At 54.2% G+C, this 24332-nt stretch overlaps 1 protein-coding gene across 1 annotated transcript; it reads left to right on the forward strand.

Moving 5' to 3' along the window:
* Nucleotides 1-534: 534 nt before the first annotated feature.
* On the forward strand, nucleotides 535-23199 carry HRNR (hornerin). The gene is given in 12 exon segments (NM_001433703.1): nucleotides 535-584; nucleotides 1442-1604; nucleotides 3236-5319; nucleotides 5321-5651; nucleotides 8271-8933; nucleotides 9597-9610; nucleotides 9613-13151; nucleotides 13815-17369; nucleotides 18033-18686; nucleotides 18726-18796; nucleotides 19115-19710; nucleotides 20647-23199. Coding segments are annotated over 11 exon segments (13020 nt in total). The 5' UTR covers nucleotides 535-584; nucleotides 1442-1466; the 3' UTR covers nucleotides 22022-23199.
* The last annotated feature ends 1133 nt before the right edge of the window (nucleotides 23200-24332 follow it).

Consider the following 24332-nt stretch of genomic DNA (forward strand, 5'->3'; position numbering starts at 1 on the left):
TAAGGGGTCTGGTAAATTGAGGTAGTAAAGACATAAAAGGATGGCCTCTGGCACCATTAACCATTTTAAAAGCTAATAAAAATACCACAGATGACACTTTGGCTGGAATACCATTTAAGAAAATTAAGCTTAGAATGGGAGAGTTTGACTAGATAATCTTTTAATCATCAATTTCCATGATTCTTTGGCATTTGGGCCATGATGTCCCTGCACACACTCCACTCAACTTCTATTAAAATCCACACAATTTGTTGTCAATGTATTGTGCTAGATAGTTTGATGAATACAAAAAGAGGCCTTTCTGCAAAGTGCCACTTTGGCAGGTGGGGCTGAGAGTAGCCCAGATTTGGGAATTGCTAATGCAATCTTAAGTGAACATGTAAGGAAGTGAGAAAGAAGGTAAACACGTAAGAGGTGGAGACAGAGGTGGAGATGGATTTGTTTAGGAGTAAATTAGGACATCTCAAAGAGAGCATCTCCTCCCTAAGATGGACCATTACTCCCTCTATAAAAAGGCCACTCTGCCAAACTAGCAGCACCCTGCAAGCGGCTTCTATCTCCTACTTGTTCCTCTGGTGAGCTAGGTAAGTGAGCAGGAGTTCCAGTCTGCTCAAGGGTACTTAGGGATATAAATTAAGAAAGTCCAGGATGTGCTTTAAAGCAAAGAGGCACTAGATACAAGGCTTCTTTTTAGTATACTCTGGGCAACTATGGCATAAGTTTAAGTTTGTTGAAAAGGAAAATGAAACAATGACTAGGACTATGTATATTATGTCCTTTCTTTGAGGTCATTTCCCTAATATCATGGATATCATAGGGTTCTAATTATCCACAGGCAGGTTGCCTTCTTCACTGCTGAGCTTTTTCTAGTGTGTACCAAGGTCTGAGGGTCACTTACTGCTTGAAGAATGAAAACAGAAACTGAATCTGCCTTCAGTTTCGTATCATCTAGGCTCATTGTTGGCTATGGTCACTTTGTCTACTTTCTCTGACCTGAAGTCTTGAGAGTTCAGTTCAGCCATTGATGCTCCTTAGTTGAAGTCAGGCATGTCATGTAGTATGGACCTGTACCCACAGTATTATTGGAACCTAGAGAGAAAGAGGAAGCAGATGAAGTGGAACACTTAGGACTTTTAAAGCCACTGAACAAAGCTGATATTATCCCTGGTAATGGCAGGGAAACCAAAACAGAAAGTCATTTTTCCTATATTCATTCAGGAATGGAAATAAGACCCATGGATTACTTTCCTACTTTCATCACTCTCTTGCTACAAGTCTTGATTGAACAAGTCATTCAACTCTGGATTAGTTCTTGATTACAACACAATGAATTTAAACATGCCTAATTCTGAACAATTATTATAAATAATTAGATCTATTTATGCGTTTAAACAAGAAATAAGAGTAGTAAGGGGTTGGTCCCTCTTTTTCCTCCCTTTAGGTTGCTCAAACTTGAAAAAAAAAAAATGCCTAAACTCCTGCAAGGCATCATCACTGTCATCGATGTTTTCTACCAATATGCCACTAAGTATGGGGAGTATGATATGTTGAACAAGGCAGAGCTGAAAGAACTTTTGGAAAATGAGTTTCATCAAATTCTGAAGGTAAGAACTCCATGCCAACATAGAATTATACAGGACTTTTCTTCTTCATCCCTTTCCACCTTCTTGTCACAGATGTCAGCATCCTAAAGGATTCTCCCTACTTGGTGACAGAGAAGAGGGTGTGGTAAAAGTTTAAGATAAAGTCAAGAGCTGATCCATAATGGTTTCCATAGCATAGCTAAGGGAAGTGATACTACTAAACAACAAAAAAAAAAACACACACAGATTAAATAACATCCTATCTAAGTGACCAATTCTTACAAACATAGTCTGCCTAAGAAAAATTTTCCGATCTAGGTAAATGCCTACATTTCCAATTTTAGGAAATTAGCATTTACCCCTGAATCACAAAAGAATATGTCCACCACCTTATAAATGTTGGCTCTAGAAATGAATATTTGGGAGCTTAGATCAGACTTTTGAGTTTCCATTCCTTAAATGCAACTGCTTACTGAATATTATTTGGATTTCTATGAATTTTAGATATGATATTCAGATATCAGATGTCAGATATTCAGTGTGTCAGCTATGAATCTCATAATCTTCCCCTCAAACCTTATTCCTTCATCTTTTTGCCCAAGGCAAAAATCTGGTGTCATTTTTTATTTTCTCTCTCTCAGCACATACCACTACCTTCCAACCTCCATCTAACTCATCAATATCTCTCAAAAGAGGCCATTTCTCTTCATCACTATTCTTAGTCCTCTAGCGCAGGCCACCTACTACTTCTAATCTCAGCATTAGATGCAAATATAATAATTTCACTACTCAGCTAAAAATCCTTTAACAGCTCCCAATTGCTCTTAAAGTACAAAATTCCTTAACATGACTTAAAAGTCATAATCTGGTCCCTATTTATCTTTATCCACATTTCTTAACTCTTCAAACTCTAAATCTAGCAATCCTAGATTTCTTTCCTTAAATGCTCCAAGCCTTCTTTTACCTCCAGCCCTTTATTCATATCATTCCCTCTGCCTAGAACAATCTTTTCCCTTTCTCCATATCTTCCTACTCCTTTGTTTGGCTAATTCTAATCCATCCTTAAAAAGGCATCATTTACTCTCATTAAACTTTCTAAGACCTCCATTGGTTCCTCTCCAGTGTACTCTGGTAGAAACCTTACCACAATAAATTATAATTTTGTTTGTATATCTGACCAACTCAACTTGAAATTCCATCTTTTTCAGAAAGCAAACTTGTTTGTTGACTTATACTCGCATATAACATAATGCTAGGCAAATAGCATAATAAATCTTTGTTCAGTGAGTAATTACTTACCTAATTAATTTAATTGGACAAATAAAGAAAATTTATATAATATGGGTATAAAAAATTATTTATAAATTAGCTAATCATTCATATTTGACCCATTGTTTGCCAAAAATAATCAGTCCTCTTGTTCCCTTTCATCTTTTCATTGAATCATTTTCTAGTTATTTCTCACCACATTACTCACTGCATACTCCTTTTTCTCTTTCTGGTCAGGATACAGCAATCCAGACTAAAAGACTATGTAATAAGTTCCACATGAATAAGCCAAATATTTACATTTTCACATCTTCTCTTCAGTTGTTTAGCTGGTGTATGGCCTATACTAACAGAGCTACTCTTTGTACCTTGTTCTTATACAGAATCCAAATGATCCAGATACTGTGGAGCTCATCTTGAAAAGTCTGGATCGAGATCATAACAAGAAAGTGGATTTTACTGAGTATCTTCTGATGATATTCCAGCTGGTTCAGGCTCGTAATAAAATCATTGGCAAAGATTACTACCAAGCTTCAGGGTCAAAGCTGAGAGACGACAGTCACCAGCACCAAGAGGAACAAGATGAAACAGAAGAAGAGGAGGAAAAAGGGCAAGAAGCCTCTTCCAGTCATTCAAGTTGGAGTGCAGGAGAGAACGATTCCTATTCCAGGAACTCCAGAAGAAGCAAGAAACATAGGCCTAAATCCATATGCAGAAGCCTGCATTACCAAAGAAACTTCTCTAGTTCTGGGCACAGGAAAATATCTGGAGAAAACATACACTCAACTTTAAAGGATTTCAAAGGTGGTGAGAAAAGCAAAAATGCGTCTCATGAGAAAGAAAGGTCTGAAAGTCAAGAAAGTGGTTATGTTCATTCAAGTAATTGCAGAAAAAAATCAAACTTCGCAACTTGGTCTGACACTTATGGACAACAAGAGCACACACACCACTCAGATGATCAGCCTTTCATTTCTAAACAAAACTGGTCTGACTCAAATGAATCCTTGACGAAGAAACAACATAAGAAGAAATCTCATCATTCTCCTGGTAAGCAGGACCATGAATTCACCTCAGAAACCTGTAAGGAACAAGAACGTTGGTCAAATTCAAATAATCCAACTGATTCAAGTTACAGAGAACATGAGTTAGGCTCAGGGCAAGCTTCTAGCTGTGGCTCATATGAGTCTGACTCAGATCACTCTTCTGACATAGGTCAACATGACACTCACTCAGGACACTTCTCTGGCTACACACAACAGGACTCGAGATTGTGTCAGTCCTCCACCAATGGGAAACAAGGTTCTATACTGGGACACTCGACTAGCTGTGATAAATATACAGCTAGTTCAGGTCAGAAATCCACTCTATACAAACATAGCTATGCCTCCAGTCAGTCTTCTAACCATGGTGAACACACCTCTAGATGTACGCAGTCTGATACTCATAGTCAAATTGGGACTACTAATGAGAAGGCTTCCACCTACAGCCAACAAGGTACCAGACAAAGTCATTCTCCCAGCACTGGCCCACATGAGTCTGCTTCAGGCCACTCTTCAGGCTTCGGAAAACTTGAGTCTAGCTCAGGACAGTCCTCTGGTTACAGTCAGCAGGGATCTCGCTCAGGTCACTCCTCTGGCTATGGACAACACGGTTCTAGCTCAGGAGCGTCATCTAGGGGCGAACGACACGGATCTAGCTCAGGTCAGTCTTCCGCCTATGGTCAGCATGGGTCTGGCTCCCGTCAGTCTTCGGGGCGCGGCCGACACGGGTCTGGATCTGGCCAGTCTCGTAGTCCTAGCCGCGGCCGACGTGGATCTGGTTCCGGGCAGTCTTCCAGCCACGGCCCCCATGGCTCTGGCTCAGGGCGCTCTTCCAGCCGTGGCCCACATGAGTCTGGCTCGGGCCACTCTTCTGGCCTAGGTCAGCATGAGTCCCGTTCAGGACAGTCCTCTGGCTACACTCAACGCGGATCTAGCTCGGGTCACTCCTCTAGCCACGGACAGCATGGTTCTGCATCAGGACAGTCATCAAGCTGTGGACAACATGGAGCTAGCTCAGGTCAGTCCTCCAGCTATGGCCACCATGGCTCGGGCTCAAGTCAGTCTTCTGGCTATGGCCAACACGGCTCTGGATCTGGCCAGTCTCCTAGCCGCGGCCGACATGGGTCCGGCTCAGGACAGTCTTCCGGCTACGGCCAACATGGGTCTGGCTCAGGACAGTCCTCTGGTTATAGTCAGCACGGAAGTGGCTCCGGGTACACCTCTAGCCACGGACAACACGGTTCCACGTCAGGACAGTCCTCCAGCTTTGGCCAGGAGGGATCTAGCTCGGGGCAGTCTTCCAGCTACGGTCAGCATGGCTCTGGCTCACATCAGTCTTCGGGCCGCGGCCGACATGGGTCTGGATCCAGTTCGGGGCACTCTTCCAGCCACGGCCCACACGGCTCTGGCTCAGGTTCTTCTTCCAGTCGTGGCCCCTATGGGTCTGGCTCTGGCCACTCTTCCGGCTACGGCCAACACGAGTCTGGCTCAGGACAGTCCTCTGGTTATAGTCAGCATGGTTCTGGCTCAGGTCACTCGTCTAGCCATGGACAACACGGTTCCACGTCAGGGCAGTCCTCCAGCTTTGGCCAGAAGGGATCTAGCTCAGGGCAGTCTTCCGGCTATGGTCAGCATGGCTCTGGCTCACATCAGTCTCGGGGCCACGGCCGACACGGGTCCGGGTCCGCTTCCGGCCGGTCTCCTAGCCCCGGCCAACGTGGGTCCTCTTCCAGCCACGGCCAACACGGCTCTGGCTCAGGTTCTTCTTCCAGCCGAGGCCCTTATCAGTCTGGCTCAGGCCACTCTTCTGGCTTCGCTCAACATGAGTCTAGCTCAGGACAGTCCTCTGGTTATAGTCAGCACGGAAGTGGCTCGGGGTACACCTCTAGCCACGGACAACACAGTTCCACGTCAGGACAGTCCTCCAGCTTTGGCCAGGAGGGATCTAGCTCGGGGCAGTCTTCCAGCTACGGTCAGCATGGCTCTGGCTCACATCAGTCTTCGGGCCGCGGCCGACACGGGTTTGGATCCGGTGCGGGGCACTCTTCCAGCCACGGCCCACACGGCTCTGGCTCAGGTTCTTCTTCCAGCCGTGGCCCCTATGGGTCTGGCTCTGGCCACTCTTCCGGCTATGGCCAACACGAGTCTGGCTCAGGACAGTCCTCTGGTTATAGTCAGCATGGTTCTGGCTCAGGTCACTCGTCTAGCCATGGACAACACGGTTCCACGTCAGGGCAGTCCTCCAGCTTTGGCCAGAAGGGATCTAGCTCACGGCAGTCTTCCGGCTACGGTCAGCATGGCTCTGGCTCACATCAGTCTCGGGGCCACGGCCGACACGGGTCCGGGTCCGCTTCCGGCCGGTCTCCTAGCCCCGGCCAACGTGGGTCCTCTTCCAGCCACGGCCAACACGGCTCTGGCTCAGGTTCTTCTTCCAGCCGAGGCCCATATCAGTCTGGCTCAGGCCACTCTTCTGGCTTCGGTCAACATGAGTCTAGCTCAGGACAGTCCTCTGGTTATAGTCAGCACGGAAGTGGCTCGGGGTACACCTCTAGCCACGGACAACACAGTTCCACGTCAGGACAGTCCTCCAGCTTTGGCCAGGAGGGATCTAGCTCGGGGCAGTCTTCCAGCTACGGTCAGCATGGCTCTGGCTCACATCAGTCTTCGGGCCGCGGCCGACACGGGTCTGGATCCGGTTCGGGGCACTCTTCCAGCCACGGCCCACACGGCTCTGGCTCAGGTTCTTCTTCCAGCCGTGGCCCCTATGGGTCTGGCTCTGGCCACTCTTCCGGCTATGGCCAACACGAGTCCGGCTCAGGACAGTCCGCTGGTTATAGTAAGCATGGTTCTGGCTCAGGTCACTCCTCTAGCCATGGACAACACGGTTCCACGTCAGGGCAGTCCTCCAGCTTTGGCCAGAAGGGATCTAGCTCAGGGCAGTCTTCCGGCTACGGTCAGCATGGCTCTGGCTCACATCAGTCTCGGGGCCACAGCCGACATGGGTCCGGGTCCGCTTCCAACCGGTATCCTAGCCCCGGCCAACGTGGGTCCTCTTCTAGCCACGGCCAACACGGTTCTGGCTCAGGTTCTTCTTCCAGCCAAGGCCCATATCAGTCTGGCTCAGGCCACTCTTCTGACTTCGGTCAACATGAGTCTAGCTCAGGACAGTCCTCTGGTTACAGTCAGCATGGATCTGGCTCAGGTCACTCCTCTGGCTACGGACAACATGGTTCTAGCTCAGGAGCGTCATCTAGGGGCGAACGACACGGATCTAGCTCAGGTCAGTCTTCCGCCTATGGTCAGCATGGGTCTGGCTCCCGTCAGTCTTCGGGGCGCGGCCGACACGGGTCTGGATCTGGCCAGTCTCGTAGTCCTAGCCGCGGCCGACATGGATCTGGTTCCGGGCAGTCTTCCAGCCACGGCCCCCATGGCTCTGGCTCAGGGCGCTCTTCCAGCCGTGGCCCACATGAGTCTGGCTCGGGCCACTCTTCTGGCCTAGGTCAGCATGAGTCCCGTTCAGGACAGTCCTCTGGCTACACTCAACGCGGATCTAGCTCGGGTCACTCCTCTAGCCACGGACAGCATGGTTCTGCATCAGGACAGTCATCAAGCTGTGGACAACATGGAGCTAGCTCAGGTCAGTCCTCCAGCTATGGCCACCATGGCTCGGGCTCAAGTCAGTCTTCTGGCTATGGCCAACACGGCTCTGGATCTGGCCAGTCTCCTAGCCGCGGCCGACATGGGTCCGGCTCAGGACAGTCTTCCGGCTACGGCCAACATGGGTCTGGCTCAGGACAGTCCTCTGGTTATAGTCAGCACGAAAGTGGCTCGGGGTACACCTCTAGCCACGGACAACACGGTTCCACGTCAGGACAGTCCTCCAGCTTTGGCCAGGAGGGATCTAGCTCGGGGCAGTCTTCCAGCTACGGTCAGCATGGCTCTGGCTCACATCAGTCTTCGGGCCGCGGCCGACACGGGTCTGGATCCGGTGCAGGGCACTCTTCCAGCCACGGCCCACACGGCTCTGGCTCAGGTTCTTCTTCCAGTCGTGGCCCCTATGGGTCTGGCTCTGGCCACTCTTCCGGCTATGGCCAACACGAGTCTGGCTCAGGACAGTCCTCTGGTTATAGTCAGCATGGTTCTGGCTCAGCTCACTCGTCTAGCCATGGACAACACGGTTCCACGTCAGGGCAGTCCTCCAGCTTTGGCCAGAAGGGATCTAGCTCAGGGCAGTCTTCCGGCTACAGTCAGCATGGCTCTGGTTCACATCAGTCTCGGGGCCACGGCCGACACGGGTCCGGGTCCGCTTCCGGCCGGTCTCCTAGCCCCGGCCAACGTGGGTCCTCTTCCAGCCACGGCCAACACGGCTCTGGCTCAGGTTCTTCTTCCAGCCGAGGCCCATATCAGTCTGGCTCAGGCCACTCTTCTGGCTTCGGTCAACATGAGTCTAGCTCAGGACAGTCCTCTGGTTATAGTCAGCACGGAAGTGGCTCGGGGTACACCTCTAGCCACGGACAACACAGTTCCACGTCAGGACAGTCCTCCAGCTTTGGCCAGGAGGGATCTAGCTCGGGGCAGTCTTCCAGCTACGGTCAGCATGGCTCTGGCTCACATCAGTCTTCGGGCCGCGGCCGACACGGGTCTGGATCCGGTGCGGGGCACTCTTCCAGCCACGGCCCACACGGCTCTGGCTCAGGTTCTTCTTCCAGCCGTGGCCCCTATGGGTCTGGCTCTGGCCACTCTTCCGGCTACGGCCAACACGAGTCTGGCTCAGGACAGTCCTCTGGTTATAGTCAGCATGGTTCTGGCTCAGGTCACTCGTCTAGCCATGGACAACACGGTTCCATGTCAGGGCAGTCTTCCAACTTTGGCCAGAAGGGATCTAGCTCAGGGCAGTCTTCCGGCTACGGTCAGCATGGCTCTGGCTCACATCAGTCTCGGGGCCACGGCCGACACGGGTCCGGGTCCGCTTCCGGCCGGTCTCCTAGCCCCGGCCAACGTGGGTCCTCTTCCAGCCACGGCCAACACGGCTCTGGCTCAGGTTCTTCTTCCAGCCGAGGCCCATATCAGTCTGGCTCAGGCCACACTTCTGGCTTCGGTCAACATGAGTCTAGCTCAGGACAGTCCTCTAGTTATAGTCAGCACGGAAGTGGCTCTGGGTACACCTCTAGCCACGGACAACACGGTTCCACGTCAGGACAGTCCTCCAGCTTTGGCCAGGAGGGATCTAGCTCGGGGCAGTCTTCCAGCTACGGTCAGCATGGCTCTGGCTCACATCAGTCTTCGGGCCGCGGCCGACACGGGTCTGGATCTGGTTTGGGGCACTCTTCCAGCCACGGCCCACACGGCTCTGGCTCAGGTTCTTCTTCCAGCCGTGGCCCCTATGGGTCTGGCTCTGGCCACTCTTCCGGCTATGGCCAACACGAGTCCGGCTCAGGACAGTCCGCTGGTTATAGTAAGCATGGTTCTGGCTCAGGTCACTCGTCCAGCCATGGACAACACGGTTCCACGTCAGGGCAGTCCTCCAGCTTTGGCCAGAAGGGATCTAGCTCAGGGCAGTCTTCCGGCTACGGTCAGCATGGCTCTGGCTCACATCAGTCTTGGGGCCACAGCCGACATGGGTCCGGGTCCGCTTCCGGCCGGTCTCCTAGCCCCGGCCAACGTGGGTCCTCTTCTAGCCACGGCCAACACGGTTCTGGCTCAGGTTCTTCTTCCAGCCAAGGCCCATATCAGTCTGGCTCAGGCCACTCTTCTGGCTTCGGTCAACATGAGTCTAGCTCAGGACAGTCCTCTGGTTACAGTCAGCATGGATCTGGCTCAGGTCACTCCTCTGGCTACGGACAACATGGTTCTAGCTCAGGAGCGTCATCTAGGGGCGAACGACACGGATCTAGCTCAGGTCAGTCTTCCGCCTATGGTCAGCATGGGTCTGGCTCCCGTCAGTCTTCGGGGCGCGGCCGACACGGGTCTGGATCTGGCCAGTCTCGTAGTCCTAGCCGCGGCCGACATGGATCTGGTTCCGGGCAGTCTTCCAGCCACGGCCCCCATGGCTCTGGCTCAGGGCGCTCTTCCAGCCGTGGCCCACATGAGTCTGGCTCGGGCCACTCTTCTGGCCTAGGTCAGCATGAGTCCCGTTCCGGACAGTCCTCTGGCTACACTCAACGCGGATCTAGCTCGGGTCACTCCTCTAGCCACGGACAGCATGGTTCTGCATCAGGACAGTCATCAAGCTGTGAACAACATGGAGCTAGCTCAGGTCAGTCCTCCAGCTATGGCCACCATGGCTCGAACCCAAGTCAGTCTTCTGGCTATGGCCAACACGGCTCTGGATCTGGTCAGTCTCCTAGCCGCGGCCGACATGGGTCCGGCTCAGGACAGTCCTCTGGTTATAGTCAGCACGGAAGTGGCTCAGGGTACACCTCTAGCCACGGACAACACGGTTCCACATCAGAGCAGTCCTCCAGCTTTGGCCAGAAGGGATCTAGCTCAGGGCAGTCTTCCGGCTACGGTCAGCATGGCTCTGGCTCACATCAGTCTCGGGGCCACGGCCGACACGGGTCCGGGTCCGCTTCCGGCCGGTCTCCTAGCCCTGGCCAACGTGGGTCCTCTTCCAGCCACGGCCAACACGGCTCTGGCTCAGGTTCTTCTTCCAGCCGAGGCCCATATCAGTCTGGCTCAGGCCACACTTCTGGCTTCGGTCAACATGAGTCTAGCTCAGGACAGTCCTCTGGTTATAGTCAGCACGGAAGTGGCTCGGGGTACACCTCTAGCCACGGACAACACGGTTCCACGTCAGGACAGTCCTCCAGCTTTGGCCAGGAGGGATCTAGCTCGGGGCAGTCTTCCAGCTACGGTCAGCATGGCTCTGGCTCACATCAGTCTTCGGGCCGCGGCCGACACGGGTCTGGATCCGGTGTGGGGCACTCTTCCAGCCACGGCCCACACGGCTCTGGCTCAGGGACTTCTTCCAGCCGTGGCCCCTATGGGTCTGGCTCTGGCCACTCTTCCGGCTATGGCCAACACGAGTCTGGCTCAGGACAGTCCTCTGGTTATAGTCAGCATGGTTCTGGCTCAGGTCACTCCTCTAGCCATGGACAACATGGTTCCACGTCAGGACAGTCCTCCAGCTTTGGCCAGAAGGGATCTAGCTCAGGGCAGTCTTCCGGCTACGGTCAGCATGGCTCTGGCTCACATCAGTCTCGGGGCCACAGCCGACAGGGGTCCGGGTCCGCTTCCGGCCGGTCTCCTAGCCCCGGCCAACGTGGGTCCTCTTCTAACCACAGCCAACACGGTTCTGGCTCAGGTTCTTCTTCCAGCCGAGGCCCGTATCAGTCTGGCTCAGGCCACTCTTCTGGCTTCGGTCAACATGAGTCTAGCTCAGGACAGTCCTCTGGTTACAGTCAGCATGGATCTGGCTCAGGTCACTCCTCTGGCTACGGCCAACATGGTTCTAGCTCTGGAGCGTCATCTAGGGGCGAACGACACGGATCTAGCTCAGGTCAGTCTTCCGCCTATGGTCAGCATGGGTCTGGCTCCCGTCAGTCTTCGGGGCGCGGCCGACACGGGTCTGGATCTGGCCAGTCTCGTAGTCCTAGCCGCGGCCGACATGGATCTGGTTCCGGGCAGTCTTCCAGCCACGGCCCCCATGGCTCTGGCTCAGGGCGCTCTTCCAGCCGTGGCCCACATGAGTCTGGCTCGGGCCACTCTTCTGGCCTAGGTCAGCATGAGTCCCGTTCAGGACAGTCCTCTGGCTACAATCAACGCGGATCTAGCTCGGGTCACTCCTCTAGCCACGGACAGCATGGTTCTGCATCAGGACAGTCATCAAGTTGTGGACAACATGGAGCCAGCTCAGGTCAGTCCTCCAGCTATGGCCACCATGGCTCGGGCTCAAGTCAGTCTTCTGGCTATGGCCAACACGGCTCTGGATCTGGCCAGTCTCCTAGCCGCGGCCGACATGGGTCCGGCTCAGGACAGTCTTCCGGCTACGGCCAACATGGGTCTGGCTCAGGACAGTCCTCTGGTTATAGTCAGCACGGAAGTGGCTCGGGGTACACCTCTAGCCACGGACAACACGGTTCCACGTCAGGACAGTCCTCCAGCTTTGGCCAGGAGGGATCTAGCTCGGGGCAGTCTTCCAGCTACGGTCAGCATGGCTCTGGCTCACATCAGTCTTCGGGCCGCGGCCGACACGGGTCTGGATCCGGTGCAGGGCACTCTTCCAGCCACGGCCCACACGGCTCTGGCTCAGGTTCTTCTTCCAGTCGTGGCCCCTATGGGTCTGGCTCTGGCCACTCTTCCGGCTATGGCCAACACGAGTCTGGCTCAGGACAGTCCTCTGGTTATAGTCAGCATGGTTCTGGCTCAGCTCACTCGTCTAGCCATGGACAACACGGTTCCACGTCAGGGCAGTCCTCCAGCTTTGGCCAGAAGGGATCTAGCTCAGGGCAGTCTTCCGGCTACAGTCAGCATGGCTCTGGTTCACATCAGTCTCGGGGCCACGGCCGACACGGGTCCGGGTCCGCTTCCGGCCGGTCTCCTAGCCCCGGCCAACGTGGGTCCTCTTCCAGCCACGGCCAACACGGCTCTGGCTCAGGTTCTTCTTCCAGCCGAGGCCCATATCAGTCTGGCTCAGGCCACTCTTCTGGCTTCGGTCAACATGAGTCTAGCTCAGGACAGTCCTCTGGTTATAGTCAGCACGGAAGTGGCTCGGGGTACACCTCTAGCCACGGACAACACAGTTCCACGTCAGGACAGTCCTCCAGCTTTGGCCAGGAGGGATCTAGCTCGGGGCAGTCTTCCAGCTACGGTCAGCATGGCTCTGGCTCACATCAGTCTTCGGGCCGCGGCCGACACGGGTCTGGATCCGGTGCGGGGCACTCTTCCAGCCACGGCCCACACGGCTCTGGCTCAGGTTCTTCTTCCAGCCGTGGCCCCTATGGGTCTGGCTCTGGCCACTCTTCCGGCTACGGCCAACACGAGTCTGGCTCAGGACAGTCCTCTGGTTATAGTCAGCATGGTTCTGGCTCAGGTCACTCGTCTAGCCATGGACAACACGGTTCCATGTCAGGGCAGTCTTCCAACTTTGGCCAGAAGGGATCTAGCTCAGGGCAGTCTTCCGGCTACGGTCAGCATGGCTCTGGCTCACATCAGTCTCGGGGCCACGGCCGACACGGGTCCGGGTCCGCTTCCGGCCGGTCTCCTAGCCCCGGCCAACGTGGGTCCTCTTCCAGCCACGGCCAACACGGCTCTGGCTCAGGTTCTTCTTCCAGCCGAGGCCCATATCAGTCTGGCTCAGGCCACACTTCTGGCTTCGGTCAACATGAGTCTAGCTCAGGACAGTCCTCTAGTTATAGTCAGCACGGAAGTGGCTCTGGGTACACCTCTAGCCACGGACAACACGGTTCCACGTCAGGACAGTCCTCCAGCTTTGGCCAGGAGGGATCTAGCTCGGGGCAGTCTTCCAGCTACGGTCAGCATGGCTCTGGCTCACATCAGTCTTCGGGCCGCGGCCGACACGGGTCTGGATCTGGTTTGGGGCACTCTTCCAGCCACGGCCCACACGGCTCTGGCTCAGGTTCTTCTTCCAGCCGTGGCCCCTATGGGTCTGGCTCTGGCCACTCTTCCGGCTATGGCCAACACGAGTCCGGCTCACGACAGTCCGCCGGTTATAGTAAGCATGGTTCTGGCTCAGGTCACTCGTCCAGCCATGGACAACACGGTTCCACGTCAGGGCAGTCCTCCAGCTTTGGCCAGAAGGGATCTAGCTCAGGGCAGTCTTCCGGCTACGGTCAGCATGGCTCTGGCTCACATCAGTCTTGGGGCCACAGCCGACATGGGTCCGGGTCCGCTTCCGGCCGGTCTCCTAGCCCCGGCCAACGTGGGTCCTCTTCTAGCCACGGCCAACACGGTTCTGGCTCAGGTTCTTCTTCCAGCCAAGGCCCATATCAGTCTGGCTCAGGCCACTCTTCTGGCTTCGGTCAACATGAGTCTAGCTCAGGACAGTCCTCTGGTTACAGTCAGCATGGATCTGGCTCAGGTCACTCCTCTGGCTACGGACAACATGGTTCTAGCTCAGGAGCGTCATCTAGGGGCGAACGACACGGATCTAGCTCAGGTCAGTCTTCCGCCTATGGTCAGCATGGGTCTGGCTCCCGTCAGTCTTCGGGGCGCGGCCGACACGGGTCTGGATCTGGCCAGTCTCGTAGTCCTAGCCGCGGCCGACATGGATCTGGTTCCGGGCAGTCTTCCAGCCACGGCCCCCATGGCTCTGGCTCAGGGCGCTCTTCCAGCCGTGGCCCACATGAGTCTGGCTCGGGCCACTCTTCTGGCCTAGGTCAGCATGAGTCCCGTTCCGGACAGTCCTCTGGCTACACTCAACGCGGATCTAGCTCGGGTCACTCCTCTAGCCACGGACAGCATGGTTCTGCATCAGGACAGTCATCAAGCTGTGAACAACATGGAGCTAGCTCAGGTCAGTCCTCCAGCTATGGCCACCATGGCTCGAACCCAAGTCAGTCTTCTGGCTATGGCCAACACGGCTCTGGATCTGGTCAGTCTCCTAGCCGCGGCCGACATGGGTCCGGCTCAGGACAGTCCTCTGGTTATAGTCAGCACGGAAGTGGCTCAGGGTACACCTCTAGCCACGGACAACACGGTTCCACATCAGAGCAGTCCTCCAGCTTTGGCCAGAAGGGATCTAGCTCAGGGCAGTCTTCCGGCTACGGTCAGCATGGCTCTGGCTCACATCAGTCTCGGGGCCACGGCCGACACGGGTCCGGGTCCGCTTCCGGCCGGTCTCCTAGCCCTGGCCAACGTGGGTCCTCTTCCAGCCACGGCCAACACGGCTCTGGCTCAGGTTCTTCTTCCAGCCGAGGCCCATATCAGTCTGGCTCAGGCCACACTTCTGGCTTCGGTCAACATGAGTCTAGCTCAGGACAGTCCTCTGGTTATAGTCAGCACGGAAGTGGCTCGGGGTACACCTCTAGCCACGGACAACACGGTTCCACGTCAGGACAGTCCTCCAGCTTTGGCCAGGAGGGATCTAGCTCGGGGCAGTCTTCCAGCTACGGTCAGCATGGCTCTGGCTCACATCAGTCTTCGGGCCGCGGCCGACACGGGTCTGGATCCGGTGTGGGGCACTCTTCCAGCCACGGCCCACACGGCTCTGGCTCAGGGACTTCTTCCAGCCGTGGCCCCTATGGGTCTGGCTCTGGCCACTCTTCCGGCTATGGCCAACACGAGTCTGGCTCAGGACAGTCCTCTGGTTATAGTCAGCATGGTTCTGGCTCAGGTCACTCCTCTAGCCATGGACAACATGGTTCCACGTCAGGACAGTCCTCCAGCTTTGGCCAGAAGGGATCTAGCTCAGGGCAGTCTTCCGGCTACGGTCAGCATGGCTCTGGCTCACATCAGTCTCGGGGCCACAGCCGACAGGGGTCCGGGTCCGCTTCCGGCCGGTCTCCTAGCCCCGGCCAACGTGGGTCCTCTTCTAACCACAGCCAACACGGTTCTGGCTCAGGTTCTTCTTCCAGCCGAGGCCCGTATCAGTCTGGCTCAGGCCACTCTTCTGGCTTCGGTCAACATGAGTCTAGCTCAGGACAGTCCTCTGGTTACAGTCAGCATGGATCTGGCTCAGGTCACTCCTCTGGCTACGGCCAACATGGTTCTAGCTCTGGAGCGTCATCTAGGGGCGAACGACACGGATCTAGCTCAGGTCAGTCTTCCGCCTATGGTCAGCATGGGTCTGGCTCCCGTCAGTCTTCGGGGCGCGGCCGACACGGGTCTGGATCTGGCCAGTCTCGTAGTCCTAGCCGCGGCCGACATGGATCTGGTTCCGGGCAGTCTTCCAGCCACGGCCCCCATGGCTCTGGCTCAGGGCGCTCTTCCAGCCGTGGCCCACATGAGTCTGGCTCGGGCCACTCTTCTGGCCTAGGTCAGCATGAGTCCCGTTCAGGACAGTCCTCTGGCTACAATCAACGCGGATCTAGCTCGGGTCACTCCTCTAGCCACGGACAGCATGGTTCTGCATCAGGACAGTCATCAAGTTGTGGACAACATGGAGCCAGCTCAGGTCAGTCCTCCAGCTATGGCCACCATGGCTCGGGCTCAAGTCAGTCTTCTGGCTATGGCCAACACGGCTCTGGATCTGGCCAGTCTCCTAGCCGCGGCCGACATGGGTCCGGCTCAGGACAGTCTTCCGGCTACGGCCAACATGGGTCTGGCTCAGGACAGTCCTCTGGTTATAGTCAGCACGGAAGTGGCTCGGGGTACACCTCTAGCCACGGACAACACGGTTCCACGTCAGGACAGTCCTCCAGCTTTGGCCAGGAGGGATCTAGCTCGGGGCAGTCTTCCAGCTACGGTCAGCATGGCTCTGGCTCACATCAGTCTTCGGGCCGCGGCCGACACGTGTCTGGATCCACTTCGGGGCACTCTTCCAGCCACGGCCCACACGGCTCTGGCTCAGGTTCTTCTTCCAGTCGTGGCCCCTATGGGTCTGGCTCTGGCCACTCTTCCGGCTATGGCCAACACGAGTCAGGCTCAGGACAGTCCTCTGGTTATAGTCAGCATGGTTCTGGCTCAGCTCACTCGTCTAGCCATGGACAACACGGTTCCACGTCAGGGCAGTCGTCCAGCTTTGGCCAGAAGGGATCTAGCTCAGGGCAGTCTTCCGGCTACAGTCAGCATGGCTCTGGTTCACATCAGTCTCAGGGCCACGGCCGAAACGGGTCCGGGTCCGCTTCCGGCCGGTCTCCTAGCCCCGGCCAACGTGGGTCCTCTTCCAGCCACGGCCAACACGGCTCTGGCTCAGGTTCTTCTTCCAGCCGAGGCCCATATCAGTCTGGCTCAGGCCACTCTTCTGGCTTCGGTCAACATGAGTCTAGCTCAGGACAGTCCTCTGGTTATAGTCAGCACGGAAGTGGCTCCGGGTACACCTCTAGCCACGGACAACACAGTTCCACGTCAGGACAGTCCTCCAGCTTTGGCCAGGAGGGATCTAGCTCGGGGCAGTCTTCCAGCTACGGTCATCATGGCTCTGGCTCACATCAGTCTTCGGGCCGCGGCCGACACGGGTCTGGATCCGGTGCGGGGCACTCTTCCAGCCACGGCCCACACGGCTCTGGCTCAGGTTCTTCTTCCAGCCGTGGCCCCTATGGGTCTGGCTCTGGCCACTCTTCCGGCTACGGTCAACACGAGTCTGGCTCAGGACAGTCCTCTGGTTATAGTCAGCATGGTTCTGGCTCAGGTCACTCGTCTAGCCATGGACAACACGGTTCCACGTCAGGGCAGTCTTCCAGCTTTGGCCAGAAGGGATCTAGCTCAGGGCAGTCTTCCAGCTACGGTCAGCATGGCTCTGGCTCACATCAGTCTCGGGGCCACGGCCGACACGGGTCCGGGTCCGCTTCCGGCCGGTCTCCTAGCCCCGGCCAACGTGGGTCCTCTTCCAGCCACGGCCAACACGGCTCTGGCTCAGGTTCTTCATCCAGCCGAGGCCCATATCAGTCTGGCTCAGGCCACACTTCTGGCTTCGGTCAACATGAGTCTAGCTCAGGACAGTCCTCTGGTTATAGTCAGCACCGAAGTGGCTCGGGGTACACCTCTAGCCACGGACAACACGGTTCCACGTCAGGACAGTCCTCCAGCTTTGGCCAGGAGGGATCTAGCTCGGGGCAGTCTTCCAGCTACGGTCAGCATGGCTCTGGCTCACATCAGTCTACGGGCCGCGGCCGACACGCGTCTGGATCCACTTCGGGGCACTCTTCCAGCCACGGCCCACACGGCTCTGGCTCAGGTTCTTCTTCCAGCCGTGGCCCCTATGGGTCTGGCTCTGGCCACTCTTCCAGCTATGGCCAACACGAGTCCGGCTCAGGACAGTCCGCCGGTTATAGTAAGCATGGTTCTGGCTCAGGTCACTCGTCCAGCCATGGACAACACGGTTCCACGTCAGGGCAGTCCTCCAGCTTTGGCCAGAAGGGATCTAGCTCAGGGCAGTCTTCCGGCTACGGTCAGCATGGCTCTGGCTCACATCAGTCTCGGGGCCACAGCCGACATGGGTCCGGGTCCGCTTCCGGCCGGTCTCCTAGTCCCGGCCAACGTGGGTCCTCTTCTAGCCACGGCCAACACGGTTCTGGCTCAGGTTCTTCTTCCAGCCAAGGCCCATATCAGTCTGGCTCAGGCCACTCTTCTGGCTTCGGTCAACATGAGTCTAGCTCAGGACAGTCCTCTGGTTACAGTCAGCATGGATCTGGCTCAGGTCACTCCTCTGGCTACGGCCAACATGGTTCTAGCTCTGGAGCGTCATCTAGGGGCGAACGACACGGATCTAGCTCAGGTCAGTCTTCCGCCTATGGTCAGCATGGGTCTGGCTCCCGTCAGTCTTCGGGGCGCGGCCGACACGGGTCTGGATCTGGCCAGTCTCGTAGTCCTAGCCGCGGCCGACATGGATCTGGTTCCGGGCAGTCTTCCAGCCACGGCCCCCATGGCTCTGGCTCAGGGCGCTCTTCCAGCCGTGGCCCACATGAGTCTGGCTCGGGCCACTCTTCTGGCCTAGGTCAGCATGAGTCCCGTTCAGGACAGTCCTCTGGCTACACTCAACGCGGATCTAGCTCGGGTCACTCCTCTAGCCACGGACAGCATGGTTCTGCATCAGGACAGTCATCAAGCTGTGGACAACATGGAGCTAGCTCAGGTCAGTCCTCCAGCTATGGCCACCATGGCTCGGGCTCAAGTCAGTCTTCTGGCTATGGCCAACACGGCTCTGGATCTGGCCAGTCTCCTAGCCGCGGCCAACATGGGTCTGGCTCAGGACAGTCTTCCGGCTACGGCCAACATGGGTCTGGCTCAGGACAGTCCTCTGGTTATAGTCAGCACGGAAGTGGCTCGGGGTACACCTCTAGCCACGGACAACACGGTTCCACGTCAGGACAGTCCTCCAGCTTTGGCCAGGAGGGATCTAGCTCGGGGCAGTCTTCCAGCTACGGTCAGCATGGCTCTGGCTCACATCAGTCTTCGGGCCGCGGCCGACACGGGTCTGGATCCGGTGCAGGGCACTCTTCCAGCCACGGCCCACACGGCTCTGGCTCAGGTTCTTCTTCCAGTCGTGGCCCCTATGGGTCTGGCTCTGGCCACTCTTCCGGCTATGGCCAACACGAGTCTGGCTCAGGACAGTCCTCTGGTTATAGTCAGCATGGTTCTGGCTCAGCTCACTCGTCTAGCCATGGACAACACGGTTCCACGTCAGGGCAGTCTTCCAGCTTTGGCCAGAAGGGATCTAGCTCAGGGCAGTCTTCCGGCTACGGTCAGCATGGCTCTGGCTCACATCAGTCTCGGGGCCACGGCCGACACGGGTCCGGGTCCGCTTCCGGCCGGTCTCCTAGCCCCGGCCAACGTGGGTCCTCTTCCAGCCACGGCCAACACGGCTCTGGCTCGGGTTCTTCATCCAGCCGAGGCCCATATCAGTCTGGCTCAGGCCACACTTCTGGTTTCGGTCAACATGAGTCTAGCTCAGGACAGTCCTCTGGTTATAGTCAGCACCGAAGTGGCTCGGGGTACACCTCTAGCCACGGACAACACGGTTCCACGTCAGGACAGTCCTCCAGCTTTGGCCAGGAGGGATCTAGCTCGGGGCAGTCTTCCAGCTACGGTCAGCATGGCTCTGGCTCACATCAGTCTTCGGGCCGCGGCCGACACGGGTCTGGATCCGGTTCGGGGCACTCTTCCAGCCACGGCCCACACGGCTCTGGCTCAGGTTCTTCTTCCAGCCGTGGCCCCTATGGGTCTGGCTCTGGCCACTCTTCCGGCTATGGCCAACACGAGTCCGGCTCAGGACAGTCCGCTGGTTATAGTAAGCATGGTTCTGGCTCAGGTCACTCCTCTAGCCATGGACAACACGGTTCCACGTCAGGGCAGTCCTCCAGCTTTGGCCAGAAGGGATCTAGCTCAGGGCAGTCTTCCGGCTACGGTCAGCATGGCTCTGGTTCACATCAGTCTCGGGGCCACGGCCGACACGGGTCCGGGTCCGCTTCCGGCCGGTCTCCTAGCCCCGGCCAACGTGGGTCCTCTTCTAGCCACGGCCAACACGGTTCTGGCTCAGGTTCTTCTTCCAGCCAAGGCCCATATCAGTCTGGCTCAGGCCACTCTTCTGGCTTCGGTCAACATGAGTCTAGCTCAGGACAGTCCTCTGGTTACAGTCAGCATGGATCTGGCTCAGGTCACTCCTCTGGCTACAGACAACATGGTTCTAGCTCAGGAGCGTCATCTAGGGGCGAACGACACGGATCTAGCTCAGGTCAGTCTTCCGCCTATGGTCAGCATGGGTCTGGCTCCCGTCAGTCTTTGGGGCGCGGCCGACACGGGTCTGGATCTGGCCAGTCTCGTAGTCCTAGCCGCGGCCGACATGGATCTGGTTCCGGGCAGTCTTCCAGCCACGGCCCCCATGGCTCTGGCTCAGGGCGCTCTTCCAGCCGTGGCCCACATGAGTCTGGCTCGGGCCACTCTTCTGGCCTAGGTCAGCATGAGTCCCGTTCCCGACAGTCCTCTGGCTACACTCAACGCGGATCTAGCTCGGGTCACTCCTCTAGCCACGGACAGCATGGTTCTGCATCAGGACAGTCATCAAGCTGTGAACAACATGGAGCTAGCTCAGGTCAGTCCTCCAGCTATGGCCACCATGGCTCGGGCCCAAGTCAGTCTTCTGGCTATGGCCAACACGGCTCTGGATCTGGTCAGTCTCCTAGCCGCGGCCGACATGGGTCCGGCTCAGGACAGTCCTCTGGTTATAGTCAGCACGGAAGTGGCTCAGGGTACACCTCTAGCCACGGACAACACGGTTCCACATCAGAGCAGTCCTCCAGCTTTGGCCAGAAGGGATCTAGCTCAGGGCAGTCTTCCGGCTACGGTCAGCATGGCTCTGGCTCACATCAGTCTCGGGGCCACGGCCGACACGGGTCCGGGTCCGCTTCCGGCCGGTCTCCTAGCCCCGGCCAACGTGGGTCCTCTTCTAACCACAGCCAACACGGTTCTGGCTCAGGTTCTTCTTCCAGCCGAGGCCCGTATCAGTCTGGCTCAGGCCACTCTTCTGGCTTCGGTCAACATGAGTCTAGCTCAGGACAGTCCTCTGGTTACAGTCAGCAGGGATCTCGCTCAGGTCACTCCTCTGGCTACAGCCAACATGGTTCTAGCTCAGGAGCGTCATCTAGGGGCGAACGACACGGATCTAGCTCAGGTCAGTCTTCCGCCTATGGTCAGCATGGGTCTGGCTCCCGTCAGTCTTCGGGGCGCGGCCGACACGGGTCTGGATCTGGCCAGTCTCCTAGCCCTAGCCGCGGCCGACCTGGATCTGGTTCCAGGCAGTCTTCCAGCCACGGCCCACATGGCTCTGGCTCAGGGCGCTCTTCCAGCCGTGGCCCACATGCGTCTGGCTCGGGCCACTCTTCTGGCCTAGGTCAGCATGAGTCCCGTTCAGGACAGTACTCTGGCTACACTCAACGTGGATCTAGCTCGGGTCACTCCTCTAGCCACGGACAGCATGGTTCTGCATCAGGACAGTCATCAAGTTGTGGACAACATGGAGCTAGCTCAGGTCAGTCCTCCAGCTATGGCCACCATGGCTCCGGCTCAAGTCAGTCTTCTGGCTATGGCCGACACGGCTCTGGATCTGGCCAGTCTCCTAGCCGGGGATGGTATGATTCTGGTTCAGGAGAGTCTTTTAGCTCTGGCCAACATGGGACTGTCTCAGGGTATTCTTCCAGCCAGTGCCCCTCTCAGTCTTTCTCAGGCCAGTCTTCTGGCTTTGGTCCACGTGAGTCAGGCTCAGAAAAGTCCTCTGGTTATAGTCAGCTTTGTTCCAGCTCAAGTGACTCCTTTAGCCACGAACGACATGTACCTACGTTGCGGCAGGTATCAAGCTACAGTGAACATGGCTCTGGCTCTGATCAGTCTTCCAGCTTTGGTCAGCATGAGTTTGGATTCCAGCAGCCTTCAGCCTTTGGACAAGACTGGTCTGGATCTGTCCACTCTCCTAGCTGTCACCAACGTGGGTCTGGGTCATGGAAGTCTTCTAGCTATTGCCAAGATGGGTCTCACTTAGGCCAGTCTTCCTTCTGTGGCACAGCTGATTCATGCTGAGATCTATCCTTTCGATGTAGCAACCATGCTTTTGGCTGCACTCTGTCTTATCGCTTTAGTCAAAATGAGTCTGGTTCAGATCAACCTTCTGTTTATTGTCATATTTCTAGCCCAATTTACTCCTCTAGCTATCAGGAACATTGTTCGATATCAAGACTATATAATACATATAAATGTAATTTACTCAAGTAGCCGTTTAAGAAATAAAAAATTCACCTATGAATTCAACATGAAAAATCAGCAATCCATCATAAAATTCTTTCTAAAAGTAAATCTATCCACTTTTATCTTTTTCTTTTAAGCCTAGAGCTACAGCACATGTCTTGTTGTGGGGTTCCTTCCCAAGACTTTCAGGCATTTGGGCTACTTTGTTAGAAAATACTGAGTGGAGTAACTCGTTAGTATGAGGGTTAAACTTTGAGGGATAATGGAAAGCTTTAAAACAGTTTTGGGTTTAGTTGGAGCTGTCTTTTTGAGAGTTAATAATTCAATTATAGATGGTGACAAAGCTAAGCTTACATTTCTAAAAAGCAAAATATTCATTTCTAAAAAGCAAAATATTAGAAATGCATTACCAGTCCTGGACATAACACTTTGTTTTACAGCAATTAGTGTACCCTGATTTTCAGTGTGTCCCATGTTTGGTGTGTCCCAATTTTTGGTATTGTGGCAGAAAGTGAAGTCTCTAAAAGCAAAGATGCAGCACTGGTAGTGTCTTTCCTTATGAAAACCATCAAGTCCCTTTTCTTGGATATAACTTTAATCAGTAAGCTAACTAGTGCCATAAAAAGTAGCATTAGGGGCTTTTCCCTGGCCAGTTAGCAAGAACATTATTTCTTAAAGAACAGGAATTTATCAGTTCAGGATTAAAAACATTCAAATGTGGGCTTTAACTTGGTTTCAGCAAGAAAGATCTTGCTTTCTATTTCTAAGAGTCTGCTCAATATTGGAAAACATATTGGAGTTATTCCATGGAAATACAATGATTCCCACCTGCTACTATAGTTCAATAACATTTCCACCTAAAAAAAATAGTATCCATGCCCAGATGAAAAGGAAGGGTATCTACTACCGCTATGTAGTTCCTTAATTTGATTGTAACATATTTGTTTCAAGTCTTTGGATTCAAACAACTGGATTGCATTAAAATTGACAATAAATAAATGTTAATTAAATACTAAGGTTTTTCTCATTTCTGCTTCATTTCACTTCTTACATGCAGGTGGTCAACCTAGAAATCAACCCAAATAGCTCTTTCTCAACATCCTATTTTTCACAAACAATACAGAACATATAAAGCATTCTTAAAACTCAGTAAGACAAACTGTTTCATTTCAAAATGAGCAAAATTCCATGACACTGGTATTGGCAATAAGTTTTTTTAATATGACACCAAAATCACATACAATAAAAGCAAACAGGAGGAACTATATCAAACTGCAAAGTTCTTTACAACAAAGGAAGCAATCAGCCAAATGAAAAGGCAACATATGGAATGGGAAAAATATGTGAAAACCATATATCCGATAATGAGTTGATATCCAAAATATATGAGGAATTCAACTTAATAAAAAAAATTACCCAATTAAAAATATGGCCAAAGGACGTAAACAGACAGTTTCCCAAAGAGGACATACAAATAGCCAATAGGTATATGAAAAGGTATCAACATCAGCAATCTTCAGAGAAATGCAAATCAAAACTGCAATAGGATATTACCTCACACCTGTTAGGATAACTATTATCAAAAACTCAAGAGACAAAACTGTTGTTGAGGATATGGAGAAAAGGGAACACTTATACCTTGTTGGTGGGGATGTAAATTGGTACAGCCATTATGGAAAATAATATGAAGATTCCTGAAAAACTTAAAGATAGAACTACCATACATATAATCCAATATTCCCACTTTTGGGAATTTATTTTCTTTCCAAAAGAAAGAAAACCACTATCTTGAAAAGATAATTGCACTCTCATTTTCATTTCAGCATTATTCACAGTAGCTAAGACAATGATACCTAAGTATCCATCAGTGGCTGAATCAATAAAGATAATGTGTACACACAATGGAATATCATTTAGACTTAAAAAAAGAAGGAAATCCTGTCATTGGTGAAAACATAGATGAACTTGAAGGACATTATGCTAAGTGAAGCCAGACCCAGAAAGACAAATGCTATACGATTTTACTTATTAGTGGAATCTGGAAAGTTGAAATCACAGAAATAGACTAGAAAGGTGATCACAGGGGTCAGGGGGTAGAGAAAATGACATGTTGGGAAACTGGTAAAACTTTCACTTACAAATGTAG

Source organism: Saimiri boliviensis, chromosome 19, assembly GCF_048565385.1.
Source record: "Saimiri boliviensis isolate mSaiBol1 chromosome 19, mSaiBol1.pri, whole genome shotgun sequence".
Lineage (NCBI taxonomy): Eukaryota > Metazoa > Chordata > Mammalia > Primates > Cebidae > Saimiri > Saimiri boliviensis.